Source organism: Mytilus trossulus, chromosome 1 (assembly GCF_036588685.1).
Source record: "Mytilus trossulus isolate FHL-02 chromosome 1, PNRI_Mtr1.1.1.hap1, whole genome shotgun sequence".
In the NCBI taxonomy this organism is placed as follows: domain Eukaryota; kingdom Metazoa; phylum Mollusca; class Bivalvia; order Mytilida; family Mytilidae; genus Mytilus; species Mytilus trossulus.
Window position 1 is genome coordinate 50617762 of NC_086373.1, and position 16897 is coordinate 50634658.

A 16897-nucleotide genomic window follows, 5' to 3' on the forward strand; every position below is an offset into this window, starting at 1 on the left:
ACTAACAGTTACTGTTCATTTTTCATTTGTTTACCTAAAAAAATCGTACGGATGAATTGGTCTAGCGAAAAATGAATTTTAATTCGTATGAATTGCTTACTTTTTTCTCAAATACTTCATTGCATCAAAATAACCATCGATATTCACAACTTTTGAAGTGGAATTTGATGCATCAAAGAATTATGTCATGCAATTACTAAAATTTTGTAGCGAAGCATATTAGGAACCAAATGAATAAATGTGTTTCTGATTAACATATATAGGCCTATAAGCGTTCCTTCAAAGGATACTTTTGGTGTATTTCTTTGAAATGCACTCACTACCTCCTTCGATGTATATCTATATTATTTTGTAAAAACACACTGTTTTAGCAATTGTAGTTCTAGACATCTTCAAACATTTATTTATTTAGTTTGTTAAAAGTAAAGCTAGGATATAGATATATAGATATATAAAAAAAGAAGATGTGGTATGATTGCCAATGAGACAACTATCCACAAAAGACTAAAATGACATTTTTTTTTTTTTTTCGAAGTTTAAAATAGATTGTGGGGAACTCAACTTAACTTTTTTCCAATTGTACAACAATTCCTAATGAAAAATATAGGTCGCAGTTACATAATCTTAAATTCTTTTGTAAAAATATTTGCATGTAAAAAACTATTGAATATAAGATTAATTGACTGATTGTAATTCATACGTGTTTACACATTTACAATAAATTCAGTATACAAAGATTCTTGTAGAGTTTTAAAACCGAGAGAAAAGCGGGAAATATAAGTAAGACATGATCTCTGTGTACTTGTTTTTATATAAATGAAACAAAGTGGCATATAAGTGGGACATGCTCTTGAAAGTGACAATCATAAGAGATCTTCCTGCATCGCATTATATTAATATAAAAAGAAAAAGAAAATCTATATTTGTTTAGCCTTTAAGTCGGGGCCCTCATAATAAAGGTGAATTGCAGCTTGTCCTGTCTTGACTCATACACATCAGGGGCCGTGTCAACGAAGCTGTCCTGGGACTAGGACATGTCTTAGTCCTAAGTCAGGTTAACGAAAGCCTCCTAATAAGATATGTCCTAAATGGTCCTAAATTTAGGCCATTCAAATATGTGTCTTAGGATAGTCCTAAAGGTAATAAAAACTACAAATATGGCATGAACTCAATACTAAAAATACATATACAATATTTAACTATCATACTGTTATTAGAATTAAATCAATACAACATTTTTTTTTCAATTTTTGTTAAAATTTAATTGTTTTACATTATATTACTTCGTGCTGCCTTTTAAGTTGAAGTCTAAAACATACAAGCATTAAAGCAACATTTTTGCGACTAACTAAAAACGGTGCAAGATTAATTAAAAAATGGGGAAAATATGACTTTTTTTTAAAACTAATCCTCATTCGATACATGTAATGAAATTGAGTGGACCTAAGGACAAAACTAGTTCATCGACTAAAATTGCAGCACGAATATCGCATTTAAAAGTTTCTTAACTATTTACTTTTGTTTTCGTATTAAATTCATTTATATCTTTAATCATATTATTAAACAACGTTACTTATTAGAATAACGTAAAATCTTTAACTTTTATTTTGCGTTAATTGTTTTCCATATAAAAATCCTCCTCCCTCTCTTTATACATATAGATACTAAAATATCTTTAAATCTATGTCACAGCAATCTCAACATATTTTTTCAATTATAAAAATGTGTTAGGACACGTGGTTAGGATGGTCCTAGGACCATAGTTGTTAGGACTGTCCTAAGACAACTTTGATTTACATCCTAAGACCATCCTAAATAACGTCCTAAGACATATCTTAAAACGATTTCATTACATGTATCGAAATAAGATTAGTTTTAAAAAAAAGGTCAACGTTTTCCCATATTTAAATTAATTTTGCACCGTTTTGGTTAGTCGCAAAAATGTTGCTTATAATGATAGTATTTTGTAGGCTTCAAAATAAACAGCACGAAATAATTTAATGTAATACAATTGAATCTATAACAAATATAGTAAATATTTTGATTTATTAATTCAATTCTAATAACAGTATGATAGTTTACTATTGTATTAGTATTTTTAGAATGGAGTTATATTTATTGTTTTTATTTCGTTTTAGGACATTTTAACCTTTAGGACTATCCTAAGACACCCATTTGTATATCCTAACTTTTAGGACATATCTTATTTTAGGAGACTTTCGTTAACCTGACTAAGGACTAAGACGCGTCCTAGGACCATCCTAAGACATGTCCTAGTCCTAAGACAGCCTTGTTGACACGGTCCCAGTTAGACTGAATATTTTATGTTGCATTTTGAATCAAAATATTAAATTTTATATGTTGGTTTTTTTTGTAAACAATTTGATAAAAGACGTCTTTTAAATAAGATTTCTTTGTAAGATCGAGTAAATTCAGGTGAAATGCCTTATCTCTTTGGGCTGCAATAAGAAAAGAGGGTATCTGTTGATAGGATCTAATTTAGGTTTACAACAGGTTATCTATACAGACACATCACAATGTTATATACATCAGTACATTACTTACTTACACGTTCATTTTATACACTGAGCATAGTATTTTACTGTGTTAAGGGAACACATTTTATACACTGAGCATAGTATATTACTGTGTTAAGGGAACACATTTTACACTGAGCATAGTATATTACTGTGTTAAGGGAACACATTTTATACACTGAGCATACTGTAGTATATTACTGTGTTAAGGGAACACATTTTATACACTGAGCATAGTATATTACTGTGTTAAGGGAACACATTTTACAATGGACATAGTATTTTACTGTGTTAAGGGAACACATTTTATACACTGAGCATAGTGTATTACTGTGTTAAGGGAATACATTTTATACACTGAGCATAGTATATTACTGTGTTAAGGGAACAAATTTCATACACTGAGCATAGTATTTTACTGTGTTAAGGGAACACATTTTATACACTGAGCATAGTATATTACTGTGTTAAGGGAACACATTTTACACTGAGCATAGTATTTTACTGTGTTAAGGGAACACATTTCATACACTGAGCATAGTACTTTACTGTGTTAAGGGAACACATTATATACACTGAGCATAGTATATTACTGTGTTAAGGGAACACATTTTATACACTGAGCATAGTATATTACTGTGTTGAGGGAACACATTTTATACACTGAGCATAGTATATTACTGTGTTAAGGGAATACATTTTATACACTGAGCATAGCATATTACTGTGTTAAGGGAACAAATTTCATACACTGAGCATAGTATATTACTGTGTTAAGGGAACATATTTTATACACTGAGCATAGTATATTACTGTGTTAAGGGAACACATTTTACACTGAGCATAGTATTTTACTGTGTTAAGGGAACACATTTCATACACTGAGCATAGTATTTTACTGTGTTAAGGGAACACATTCTATACACTGAGCATAGTATATTACTGTGTTAAGGGAACACATTTTATATACTGAGCATAGTATATTACTGTGTTGAGGGAACACATTTTATACACTGAGCATAGTATATTACTGTGTTAAGGGAATACATTTTATACACTGAGCATAGTATATTACTGTGTTAAGGGAACACATTTCATTCACTGAACATAGTATATTACTGCGTTAAGGGAACACATTTTATACACTGAGCATAGTATATTACTGTGTTAAGGGAACACATTTTACACTGAGCATAGTATTTTACTGTGTTAAGGGAACACATTTCATACACTGAGCATAGTATTTTACTGTGTTAAGGGAACACATTTTACAATGGACATAATATTTTACTGTGTTAAGGGAACACATTTTATACACTGAGCATAGTATATTACTGTGTTGAGGGAACACATTTTATACACTGAGCATAGTATATTACTGTGTTAAGGGAACACATATTACACTGAGCATAGTATTTTACTGTGTTAAGGGAACACATTTTATACACTGAGTATAGTATTTTACTGTGTTAAGGGAACACATTTTATACACTCAGCATAGTATTTTACTGTGTTAAGGGAACACATTTTATACATTGAGCATAGTATAACGCAGCTTGCTGTGTGTGCTCCAACGCTGGAGGGGTCTACACAAAGAATAAGTACCCTTTCAGAATGAACGTACTTCGAATTAATTTACCCGCACAGCCAAACAAACGTCCTTTACGGGAACCCCTTACCTTTAGACAGAGAAAGTGGATAAATCGGAGTACCAACGCGGTTTAAATGTAGGGAAAAATATAGTATTTTTTTTATGAATTTACATATATTAACATATTGTTTCTCTCTCCATTCTGCCCAATAAGCCTTGCTATCCTGAGACGTCAGCTCAATCGCACAAACACTTTTGATTCAGTCTGATTACAAACACAGTGACTGTTTCCTATTAGACTAAAGTGTTCTTGATTCAAGAATACTGAGAGTTTCCTAAGATTACTTAGAATACATGCATTTTCATCATAAACGTCGGCATATAATATGAAGTAGGACTCATCTCCTATTGCTCTCATACTGCAAAGCAGTTATTTATGAGGGCCCTCATGGGGGGGGGGGTCCTAGTAATCACATAATCACCATTTTTTTGCCAATATAATCACATAATCATTAAATATTTGCTTATCTTTAGTAATCAAATAATCATAAATTAAAAATACAGTCCTAGGTAATAAAATAATCATGAAATATTTGGCTTAATAATCAAATGATCATTAAAAAAACGGCCAAGTAATCACATAATCAAAAACCCCATGAGGGCCCTCATTTATTTTGACTTGATTATTACCTAATTATTCATTAAAGGGTCAAATGTCTCTTGGTTAGATTTTGGTGGAAATGATAAAGGGAATTATGTATAAGCTATTAGTCAATAAAAAAAATAGGATATTGAACGTTGCAATTCATATATTTATACATATAATCTGTCAAAGATTTGTAAAAGTGCAATTATTATTCATTATCACGGTAATTAAAAACATATTAAAACGAAGTAATTATTTTAGTGGATTTTTTTTTTCACCAGTAGGCATCATATATTCACACAAAGATCCCATCCCTCTTCCCTCACCCCTACCTTCTTTAAAAATTGTGATGTCAGGAAATAAATTTGATATAACACATTCACAAATCCACTTAAAAAATTATAAAGAACACATGTCTATTTTTATTGTGTGAATTGATTATAGAAACTGAAATCATTTTTTAAGTACAAATCTAAAATTCAACTTTAAAAGTATAAAAGTGAGGGTCACTCCTCAGGCTGGTTAGTCTGAAAAAATATGCATGAAAATATTCCCCAGAAATAAACGTATTTGTATGCAATTATATAGAAGAAAATGTTTATTTATATAGAAATGAAAATATTGAAGAATGATTTCTATTTATTCAAAATAAAAAAAATGTATGTAAAAAAGTACATTTCATTCATTGATAAAATCATTAACGTGAATGTGGTGCATCAAATTATAAATGAATGAAATATATTGTGGTGAAATTGATGACAAGGTCAACGGATGTATACAGACTAAAATTTCACGTGGGTCAAATTATATTACATACATATATATACCAATATGTATATATATGTCTCTGATCAAATGGAACATTTTAATTACGAAACGATAAACAAATTTTATTTCATTTTTTATGAATGCACATGCATTATTTAATTTCTCAAATAAAAAAAAACAAGATTGTAAAGGTAGTACTAATACATTTTAATTAATTATAAATAGATATATACATTTTATTTACTTTTAAATATTTCCTCGTTATTATTAACTTCCCTTAATTAGAGAACAAGTTTTGATAGCAACACAAAGGAAACAAAACATTGTGTCGTGTGTCATTACGCTTCATAATGAGTAATTGTAAAATTTGCTATTTGAAAACTTTTGAAAATGGGCGGAGCGTCTGAGTATTTGCATAAAGTAATGCTATCAGTTTGAGTATATACACGCCTTGTCAAGAAGTTAAATTGTTATTACAGGAGAGAAACTTAGTGATAAAAGTGTATAAGCTGATCAGCTCAAATCAAATTTTCAATCTAACTATAAAAAGAAATAAGTTGTACAAAGAGAGTTGTCTTCAGTAAATGTTTTGATATTAACACTTTAGGAGATATATAAATATATATAGAACAATGCAAATGAGAATAGCTGATAATTTTGGAATGTATTCTCCGCCGCTGGGCAACATACAGGAGGGTTACCATTATTGGACGGAACCTTATGGATATTATAGTGACCAAAGGGATACAGGTTGCTCTCCTTATAAAAAAGAAGAAAGGATACGTCGCCCGATGAACGCATTTATGGTATGGGCGAAAACAGAACGAAAGAAATTGGCTGACGAAAATCCGGACGTTCACAATGCTGACCTTAGTAAAATGCTTGGTATGTTATATAATATATATGAAGTTATAATTATTTTTCTGTCCCTTTCCTGACCATAACTCCATAAGTTATACAAACAAACGAGGCATTGGTTATTTTATATACATTCTATTATTTATATTGCTAATTTTTAACTTTTGTCTTATTATAACCTTTTGATTTTTTTCATTTTTTGACATTGGTTTAAAGAAATAAATTAAGTATAAACATAAGGAGATGTGTTATGATTGTCAATATAACAACTATCCATTTATACCAAAATAAAACTATAGGTCAATGCTCGGCCTTGAACAATGAGAATACTTATACAGTATAGCCATAAAGTGCCGCCAAAAATGACAAAATAAACGACTCAAAAGAAAAAAGAAATCCGAGTCGAAATTCCACATGTATTTTTTTCCTATTTTTTCATCTTAAATTTGTTTACTTATCTATAATCAAGGGCATGCGAGTTGCAGAAAAAAATGCTGTATAATTTACCTTATTAATTTTTAATTATCAATGTTTTTATGTTATACTTAGTTTGAGAATAACCTGAGAAATTTCTTGATATGCTGTTATCTTAACTTCTTTGACATTAAACAGACATACAGTTTATAACAATTTCTTTCAAAACAGTCCGTTAGACGTCCTTGATTTTGTGTCTTGTTTTATTTTATCTAAGTAAGTTACAAGGTTTTCATTGTTATTCAAAAGTGACAATTTAAAATAAATTTAAAATTAAATACATTTTTTTTTCTCATTTTTTTAAAGTACATTTGTATCAAGAAAATTAACCTATTTAAGGATTCCATTTTTGCTCTGCAAATTAAGGCTTCCGTGTCCAGTTCTGGTCGTGCCCGATTAATTCGTGGATTTTTAGAGTATTACTGGGATTGAGATATGAAATATTTATGATTCAATAATCCATGGTATTTATTATTGCTTTATTTATTTTTCGCCTTCCATTGTTTATTTAGGTGATAATAGTAAATTTACAAATGTCAAACCATTATGGCTGTTGTCAGTTTGTAAATTTCACGGTTTTAAAATTTATTTTTATACATGTACTCTGATATTTTAATTTTTTTTTATTTTGATGTCATTAAGTGAATGATAAGATTGATGATAAAAACAGTTATTTGGTATATATATATATCATAAATAAAAAAAAGTTACTTAATCAATTTTAAAATTTAAATAAAAAACCAAAAACTTGGATTAAAACTAAACAAACCGAAGGAGTAAATGTTAAATTGAAATCTTTTTTTGTGTCAGATCATTTTTCTTTCCTGTTTATTTTCATGAGCTTCTGATGTCATAAGTCATGGGTATACTTTCTTTTTCTCTTAAATAATAATACCAGAGATATATATGTGTATATATGTCTCTGATAATACAAATGAATTTTTATTGAATCTCATCTTTAAATAAGAATTAATTCAGTTTGGGTTTTTTGTTCAGAGATCCTTACCAAAATTGTCACACGTAATGACCCACTTCTTACCATTTTCAATGGACATAGTAGATATAGATAGTTTTCTGTATATTTCAGGAAAGAAATGGAAAGATTTACCAGAAGATGAAAAGAAACCATTTTTGGAAGAAGCTGAAAGACTACGTCAGCAACACATGGTGGACCATCCGGAATATAAATACAAACCAAGAAGACGAAAAAATAATAAGAAAATAAAATCAGTCGACAAACCAAGCAGAAACTACAACTATTCCAATTCAAATGTAGATTATAATAAACCCAGTGTGGAAAACAGACATTATAGTGAGACGGACTCTTCTGGGGACAGTTTCCGGTCGTCTGGTAAGAGAAACCAGACACCGGAAAGAGCAATATCGTCAACGCCATTATATCTGCAACAATTTTGGAACGTTTCAGCGGCAAGTGGACAGCCAAATCCAGCAGTGAGAGATATGAGATCAGAAAATATACAAATACCCAAAAACTTTCTAACAATGGATTATAATGCGAACCTACCGAAAAATTCTCCCTTTTCAGACGTTTTACGGTCAGCTTCGATGCAACCATTGAAACCGATACCACCATTTTATTCACCAACAAGCACATGTTTGACTGCAAGCTCCGACAGTTTGACGACTCTCCGAGCATTAGTAAGTCGGCAACCTTTTTATAGTGGACAGTTTGCTGAAAAACAAGACAATGCGCATGCTGCTCATGCTGCAACACCTTCAAGCTTCAAGCCAGTCACAAGTATCAGCCAATATCCACATCATCAGTTTTCTGAAGCACATGCTGCTCCAAATACTTACATACCCTGCTCAGTTCGTTCTAACTCAAATATGAACTTTCAACCTGGACTTTGTGTGAACGAGGTTGATAGACATGAATTTGACCAGTACCTAGAAGAAGGGAACAGCACTTATCTTCATCATATCGACAGGTGTCAAAGAGGTGCAGACCAGTATACCGGGATACAGTTTGAACATACTACTACATTACCCTATTTCAATGAAATAAACGGAGACGTCAAAAGTGAAAATAATACCACTGGTACAAGCAGTATGAACTTATCAAACCCTTTGGTATCTGAATGTGTTCATTAATGTTTATCTTAAAATCACCATGGATACTGATTCATTCCACTAAATTATGGAATTAAAGTCCACGGGTAACTGACCTTTTTGTGCTCAAACATTTTTTTTGTGTGCCAATATATTTAAGGCCAAGCCAAATTAATTTCTGTCTAATGGGACAATGACTTTATTATCGTGACATTTTCAAAGAGAAGTTAAGCAGAAAAGCTTAAATTGTTGAAGAATTTTTGTAGTCCTTTTAACTTAATTTGGCATGGTCTAACCTTTTAATTAGTGCATTAAAATATTTATAAAAAAAGATAAAGAAAACATATTTATATTGAAGATCAAGTGCTTTGAATAACTATTGTATAGTTTAAATTTTTTCCGTTTCCGACGAAAATGCCGGACCCACTTTGTATATATTGAGAATATGATATGTTTTATATAGGTATATTTATATTTTTTGAATAAAAATTGAAAACAGTTTTGACACTTCTGTTGATATAAACAAGAATTGTGGAATGTGTGTGGCGCACACCTGCAACACGTCACAGGGCAGAATCTTGAATGACGGGATCATATCGTTGTGACAAGATACTTACCAAACATGTTGAAAAGTAGGTTATATTTGGTAAAAAAAATGTTCAGTCACTCATGGTTGTAAGACGCACAATTGACCTTCGAATCTAAAAATTGATCGATTAAGGAAATAATTACTATATTATATAACTTTACCAAGAATAAGTACGAGCTGTATATAATTAATACTAGTAGGTCATAGCAACAACCAAATAATTAAAAGGATGGGTGTTGTAAAACATTACGTTTTTCCTCCGATTATTCATGAATAATGTTAAACTTTTACACTAAAAGTACATCCGCAGCCTGTCCGGTGCCAGTGTAATTTGCAATAGAATAACTTTGTTAGCAGAAAGTACCGTCTCCTTTTGCACCTTTCACAGAAGCACAGATGAGCCACCTTATGTATAAATAAGACAAACTTAACAGAAGATCCTACTTATAGTTCACACCCATAGATAATTTGGGACAGGATAATTTTTAACACATTCTTTTTTTCACCATTTTTTTTTTATTAATTCCAATACATAAGCGTTTTTCTGTATTATACAAACGTAAATATACTACATAGTCTGCTCTTTGGTAGGGTTGTTGTCTCTTTGACATATTCCCCATTTCCATTCTCAATTTTATAAATAAACTGTATCTGGCTATTTACTATCAATTCCAAGTTTACTTTCTAAATAATATACCAGTGACCGCTGTGGATAATAATCATGGAATAGATAGTTCTAGGCGCAAGGGGTATAAGTGTTACCCTTGACCTTCCGTCTGTCCGTCTTTCATACCTTTTCCCGTCTGTCCAAAAAAAATACCGTTATATATTATAGTCAAGTTTGAGCCTGGGCAATCGTGTCATCAGATAAATTCTTCTTTTATTCTAGATGGGTTTTGATTTCCATGAGACATATATTCACCATATACCAAAGGACGAGAATGTAGATAAGTATAAGTTACTGTACGACCTTCAACTATGAACAAACCCATACCGTAAGCTTTTATTAGTGTACACGTTGCAAGGTTCTTTTCCATTTAGGAAATTTATATTTTTAGATGAATTTCTCGAGTGCAAATCCGCTCAAGATTGTTTATGATATGTGAAAATTATTGCAAGCCGTTTTACTATTTTAGCTAACCTCAAGATATCTCATATAATATATCTGATATAAGATATCTGATATAATATATAAGATATCTGATATAATATATAAGATATCTGATATAATATATAAGATATCTGATATAATATATAAGATATCTGATATAAAATATAAGATATCTGATATAATATATAAGATATCTTATATAATCCAGTTTTTATTAGATCTTATAAACTTTAGGAGATATCTTATAAAACATATAAGATATCTTATAAAACATATAAGATATCTCAAATAATATATAAGATATCTTATAAAGAAAATTATATGAGATATCTCATAAACTATACAAGATATCTTATAAAGTAGATAAGATATCTTATTAAGTATATAAGATATCTTATTAAGTATATAAGATATCTTATAAAGTATGTAAGATATCTTATAAAGTATATAATATATCTCATAAAGTTACACTGGTGCAAGTATATAAGATATCTGATAAACTATATAAAATATCTTATAAACTATATGAGATATTTTATAAAGTTTATTAGATATCTTGAAGTTAGAATTAATAGTAAAACGGCTTGCCATAGAAAATACTTTTAGGACGGTTAGAAGGTCGGTTGGAATAAACGGACGGAAAAACAGTCGAGGGTTACTCTTTAAAATCCCTTCGTCTATAGCGGACAATGCATGCAACTAATTGTATCCCTGGTTTACAGGACTGTCTGAACAGTGTATAGTGTAATTCGCTTGGTCAATTAATTAAAAGTTACATTTTTGTCTTATCCTGGCTGTTATGATATGATAGCGTAGTCAGCTTTAAAAATTCCGATATGACAAATGTAAAACAATTGAAACGAGAATACTAACGGCCTAATTTATGTACAAAATGATGATCGAGAAACAAATATATAGCACAGCAACAGACGACAACCACTGGTTTACAGGCTACTGATTTGGGACAGGCATATTCAGAATGTGGCGGGGTTAAACATGTTCAGTGGGAGCACAAGCCCCCTCCTAATCATGGACACTGGTGCAACAGAACAGTAGAACTGTACATAACTATAATGATTGATAACACGAATGTGGAGTATTGCTAAAGGAGTGAGGACAGTCCATAATTAACACTGTAAAATGTTTGCTTTAACCATTGTGTGTTTACATGCCATGTGTGTATTTGTGCCAAGATGTTCGATAGTGAAATTAGAACTCTTATCTTTGCTGTGATGTCAAATCATTTATTGAATTCTTGTTGCCATTTCTGTTCATGACACCAAATATAAAAATACCATTGAAAATTACTCTGCACTGTGGAATTGAATGGGTTTCTTGTGTCTAGACGGAATTTGTTTTTCTCTTTTTATCAATAAAAACTTATTATGATAATCAGTAGAACATTTTTCAATTCATCATAGTCAATAGGAAAAAAAAACCAACAATACTTGGGATTCGCTTGTGACGTCTGACACCCGAGTATTATAGTACTAACCCAGGGTTGAGTTCAATATCGTAGCGGCTACGTAGCGGCTATCAATATCTATGTAACAACTAGTATATAGCTACACGTTCAATTAATAGTCAAAATCTACGTAGCACTACGTAGCTGCTACGATATTGAACTCAACCCTGGTATGCGTATTTTTTTTCCGAGCCTTCTTTAATCATATCTGATCATATCAATATGTCAAATAGTAATTTCTCCAAAAAATCGTTTGTAAAAGTCATGTTCTTAGATCATCGCTGTCGTCAGATTTTTGGTAAGAACTGCTATTTTTGCGACGTAATGAATTTTCCTTGTGAAGGTCAGACTACTTTACCTACAATGCTTTCTTTTTATGACCCAAGAAGGTTATGTTTCCAAAAAGGACGTGATATCAAACTACATGTATTTATAAAAGTAGCTATATTTCAATATCTATGCCTATGTTACATTAGAAAGTGATTATAGTCAACCGACAATTTTTATATAAATACATTCTATTCCGTCTTTGGAGCTGTCGTTCTCCGAAGTATGAATATAAATTACAGGCTTTTGATTATAATGTTGGTAGAGTGATCGTAAAACGCAGCTACTTCACTTAATTTACAAAGATGACGACCGATGTAAATATAAACCGTAAATAAAAACTGTGTACACATCTCTTCATTTTATGACTTAATATGGCTCTTGTGTCTTAAAACTCAACACAAAATGGTTATATCGACGTCAGAATGAAATTTACAACCCTGGTACAGCCAACACGAACTGGTTAATTTATCACGGTGCAATATTCCGATAGATATATGGCTTGAAAAGCACTGGGAAAATCTTAAATCATTTGCTACTTTAGTGTAAGCAAGTTTTCATGTGCATGCACTTGTCATTTTATGCCAGACTTGTAGTAGATACTACATGTAGTAAAAAAATGAAATATTTCATAATCAATAAAATACCGGTAATACTACAAGTGCCGACATTGTTTATATCCCATGGGTTTCTGTTGTCGACATCTGAAGCTCCATCAGATTAGATAGACACATACTGTCATCTTATAAGTCATGATAGGGATGATAATATTGTTAAAACAGCAGGACAGTTTGGTAACGTTATAGCCGACTCATCTTACGATTTTCCAACAGCGTAAAAGCAAAATAATTTACACCATTTCTCATCGAAAAAGAAAAAATAGTCAAGTTTAGCCCTAGCAATCTCAGGAAAAGATATTAAAATACCATGTCCAGTTGGTAACGTCAAAACATTAATTTCAGGTCCAATAATACATTGATGTCGGTGTGCTATATGAACCGTAATTGTTTAAAAAGGAATTGGGAATGTAAAAATTACGAACTTCCTTATGATTAAAAAAAAGGGGATATTAGCAGTCAAAACCACAAGTCAAAGAAAGGTGAACAACACATGGACAAACAAAAATTTACTAAGCATTTCACCGATGTGCCCTAGGATTTTTTTTATGCGTTATATTTATTGTGTTCTTGCTCTTGTCTTATTTGCCAAGAAAATGCAGCGAAAAACACATGTAATCAATAAAAAATAAGTTGAAATATTTAAGATATTTAGAATTATTTTGTAGAAAAACACATAAAAGAAAAAAGGGATAATACTATTGTCTAGATATTTGCCTAGATAATCTCAACTTCAAAATAAATATTAAATCAATAACAAATTAATTAATCAAGTTCTAGTATTGGAATTTCTCTGGTTTTTCTGCTCACTCATCAACTAGTTTCCGAAGGATGAACACAGCTTCCGTCACGTGACAACGTTCGTCTGCGTAAAAACATCCTCATTCATTGAAGTTTCGGTGTCAAGAGCTGGGCGGAAGTAGGTACTTGATATTCTTCAATGAACTTTTTGACAAGGAAATAAAGAGTTTCTCACCTTAAATGGACAAATAAAACTTTCTAAATTCTTGTTACAGAACAGATGCACTCTAGGATTGCACTATTAACTGTTCACCATTGCAATTATACGTTGTATGATCGGCGTAAAACAGAGTCCCTCACACATTTTAAATTGTTTTCTTTATTCTTCTAGTTTTAGGATATTTTCTATGTTCATATCTTTTTATCATTTTAGTTTCGTCCAAAACCTCTTGAGTTGACCCATATCGATGCGTTGGTATCATGATGAACTGAATATTATTTGTGGAACGTAGAATGCTTCTAGGAAATTAGCGGGTCATGTATTTTTGGTTTCAAATTCTTATTTCATCTCTATCTTTTCCAAATGCGTACATGGTAATCCTGTCGTTTTAATTAAATTGACTGTTTAACGTCAGAGTAAACCGTTTCATATATATTAAAACAAACTGATCGTTCTTGCATTAAATAAGAAAAAAAAAAGATAAATCGAATTTCGACAAATGGTACAATATATAAACTAATTGTGAATGAAACTCGGTTATTCTCACGCCAAAAAGCCACAATACAATTTTGAAGATAGAAAACAAAAGACTGAGCATCACTAACCCCACCAGAAATCTAAGTACTGATATATGCTGCTCTGGAAGGGTAAGCAGACCCTGTTCCGGGCCGTGACATGTGGTACTGCCGTATTGCTCAGTTAAGTACACATAAGGTGATAAATCTCATTTGCAAATTATGCAATTAGCCTTTACAAAGGATTACTTTGCCAACTTGCTATTATCACAATTCAAAACGTGATTATTTCAATTACTCATGGGAGACAGCTCTGATTATAATCTGATTATTAAAAAAATCTTTCATTTTTCTATGTTATACATGTATTTGTATGTCGCTTTGGAATAAATTGAACTAAAGTTTACTTTTTTTCCGCGAGATTATTATAAGGTTTAGCGCTATAAAACCAGGTTAAATCTACCATTTTCTACATTTGAAAATGCCTATACCAAGTCAGGAATATGTCAGTTGTTGTCTATTCGTTTGATGTGTTTATCCTTTGACTTTGCCATTTGATTAGGGACGCGTTTTGAATTTTCCTCGGAGTTCAGTATTTTAGTGATTATACTTTTTTATATATATATAATAGCAATCATGCCGATTAACAAAACTTTTTTTGTGAATTTATATCATATTAAATTCAACTGTTATTTAAATGTTTCTATTTTTAATGGCATTTGGTAAAGTTCTAATTACTGTTTTAAATTAAGATAAATTATATCTACTCCATATTGTTTTCGATACTGCAGTACGCATCTGGAATTCTTTTGCTGTTGGTTTGCTGTCTCATCCTTGGTGTATTTTATCAATTTTCATTTATTAAAATTAGAAACTGTTTTGGAACAACTGTTCAATATCTATCTAAATAAATCAACAATCAAACGAAATACGGCAAATATATAAAGTTTGTGGCAAAACAAATAGTCAAGCTTTGTGAATTAGCGCAAGAACACTATGATGAAAAATTAGATAATTTTGAAATTGAGATCTTAAAATCGAGTAAATGTTTGTCTGAAAGGCAGAATGTATAAGGATCTGGAATGGGGATGATTCTTTCCTGTATTCTTTAAATTTTCCTGTATTTTTTCACTATATTTTTTATTTTGTCTGCCTATATAACTCTCTACTTTATTATCTAACGCTTTATATTCTTTACTTCTTCGTCTGTCTTTATGTTGTTAGACCTTTATATATATATATATATATATATACAACTCGTCTAAACATCAACCCAACAATGTTATATCTGTAAATTTGCTTTCGCAAATTTTTGGTTCTTCCCTCGCCGGGATTCAAACCCATGCTACTGTGATATCGTGACACCAAATCGCCTGCACTGCAGCCGTCCCGCAGGACCACACGACCACCTGGGCTCTCAAAAAAAGAGCTTTCGGTGGCCATATGTTACCTTTCCACGTCAGTTTTAATCTAGCGGCGTACTATACTCCGCTAGATTAAAACTGACGTGGAAAGGTAACAATACGCCGCTAGATTAAAACTGACGTGGAAAGGTAACATATGGCCACCGAAAGCTCTTTTTTTGAGAGCCCAGGTGGTCGTGTGGTCTAGCGGGACGGCTGCAGTGCAGGCGATTTGGTGTCACGATATCACAGTAGCATGGGTTCGAATCCCGGCGAGGGAAGAACCAAAAATTTGCGAAAGCAAATTTACAGATCTAACATTGTTGGGTTGATGTTTAGACGAGTTGTATATACATTATGTACACAGCCATGTATCACCATCATTGATGGCGATCCGATGGATACATCTGTTGTAGGGTTGTCACTGACTCAGACGTACTTATATATATATTCTATATTCTATATGTATCTGTAAACCCCATCCAGATCCTTATATAATATTTAGAAAGTTCTTCTGACTACAGACATTGTTCCGAATGTCTATGTGAAAGACATCGAACGGAAATATCTCAAGAAATGCGTATTCATTTTGTCCAACCATAGTCCTCGAACTTTTATATAAAGTACTGATCATGCAGTGGCAATAAAAATAAAAGTGAACTATCTTCAGTAAACACCCAGGAGGAGATATAAAATGTTAGGATAGTATATCACAACGATAGGTTCAAGATACTATAATTTATTTTGAGATATAGGAATCAAATATTTGTCTGTCAAATCATAAAACTTTGATATATTAGAAGTCAGCTACCGAAAATATCAGAAAATCTTTTAAATACGTATAACTATTATTATTTTGTCTTTTTTTCTTACTTTTTTCTACGACATAAAATGCAGATAAAGCATTGAAAGGATGAAACTATTAAGACGAAGTACATGTAAATATTAAAAATATTGATGTTAAT

At 31.3% G+C, this 16897-nt stretch overlaps 1 protein-coding gene across 1 annotated transcript; it reads left to right on the plus strand.

Moving 5' to 3' along the window:
* The first annotated feature begins 6000 nt into the window (after positions 1-6000).
* LOC134726636 (transcription factor Sox-17-beta.1-like) lies at positions 6001-9443 on the plus strand. Its single transcript, XM_063591049.1, has 2 exons — positions 6001-6427; positions 7962-9443. The coding sequence occupies exons 1-2, from the start codon at positions 6175-6177 to the stop codon at positions 8984-8986; spliced, it is 1278 nt and encodes a 425-aa protein (XP_063447119.1). The 5' UTR covers positions 6001-6174; the 3' UTR covers positions 8987-9443.
* The last annotated feature ends 7454 nt before the right edge of the window (positions 9444-16897 follow it).

Bases quoted from the DNA above. Each gene is read 5' to 3' on its own strand.
- LOC134726636 (XM_063591049.1), top strand. From the start codon at position 6,175: ATGCAAATGAGAATAGCTGATAATTTTGGAATGTATTCTCCGCCGCTG. The intron at 6,428-7,961 runs GTATGTTATATA...TGTATATTTCAG, and splicing joins TGACCTTAGTAAAATGCTTG to GAAAGAAATGGAAAGATTTA.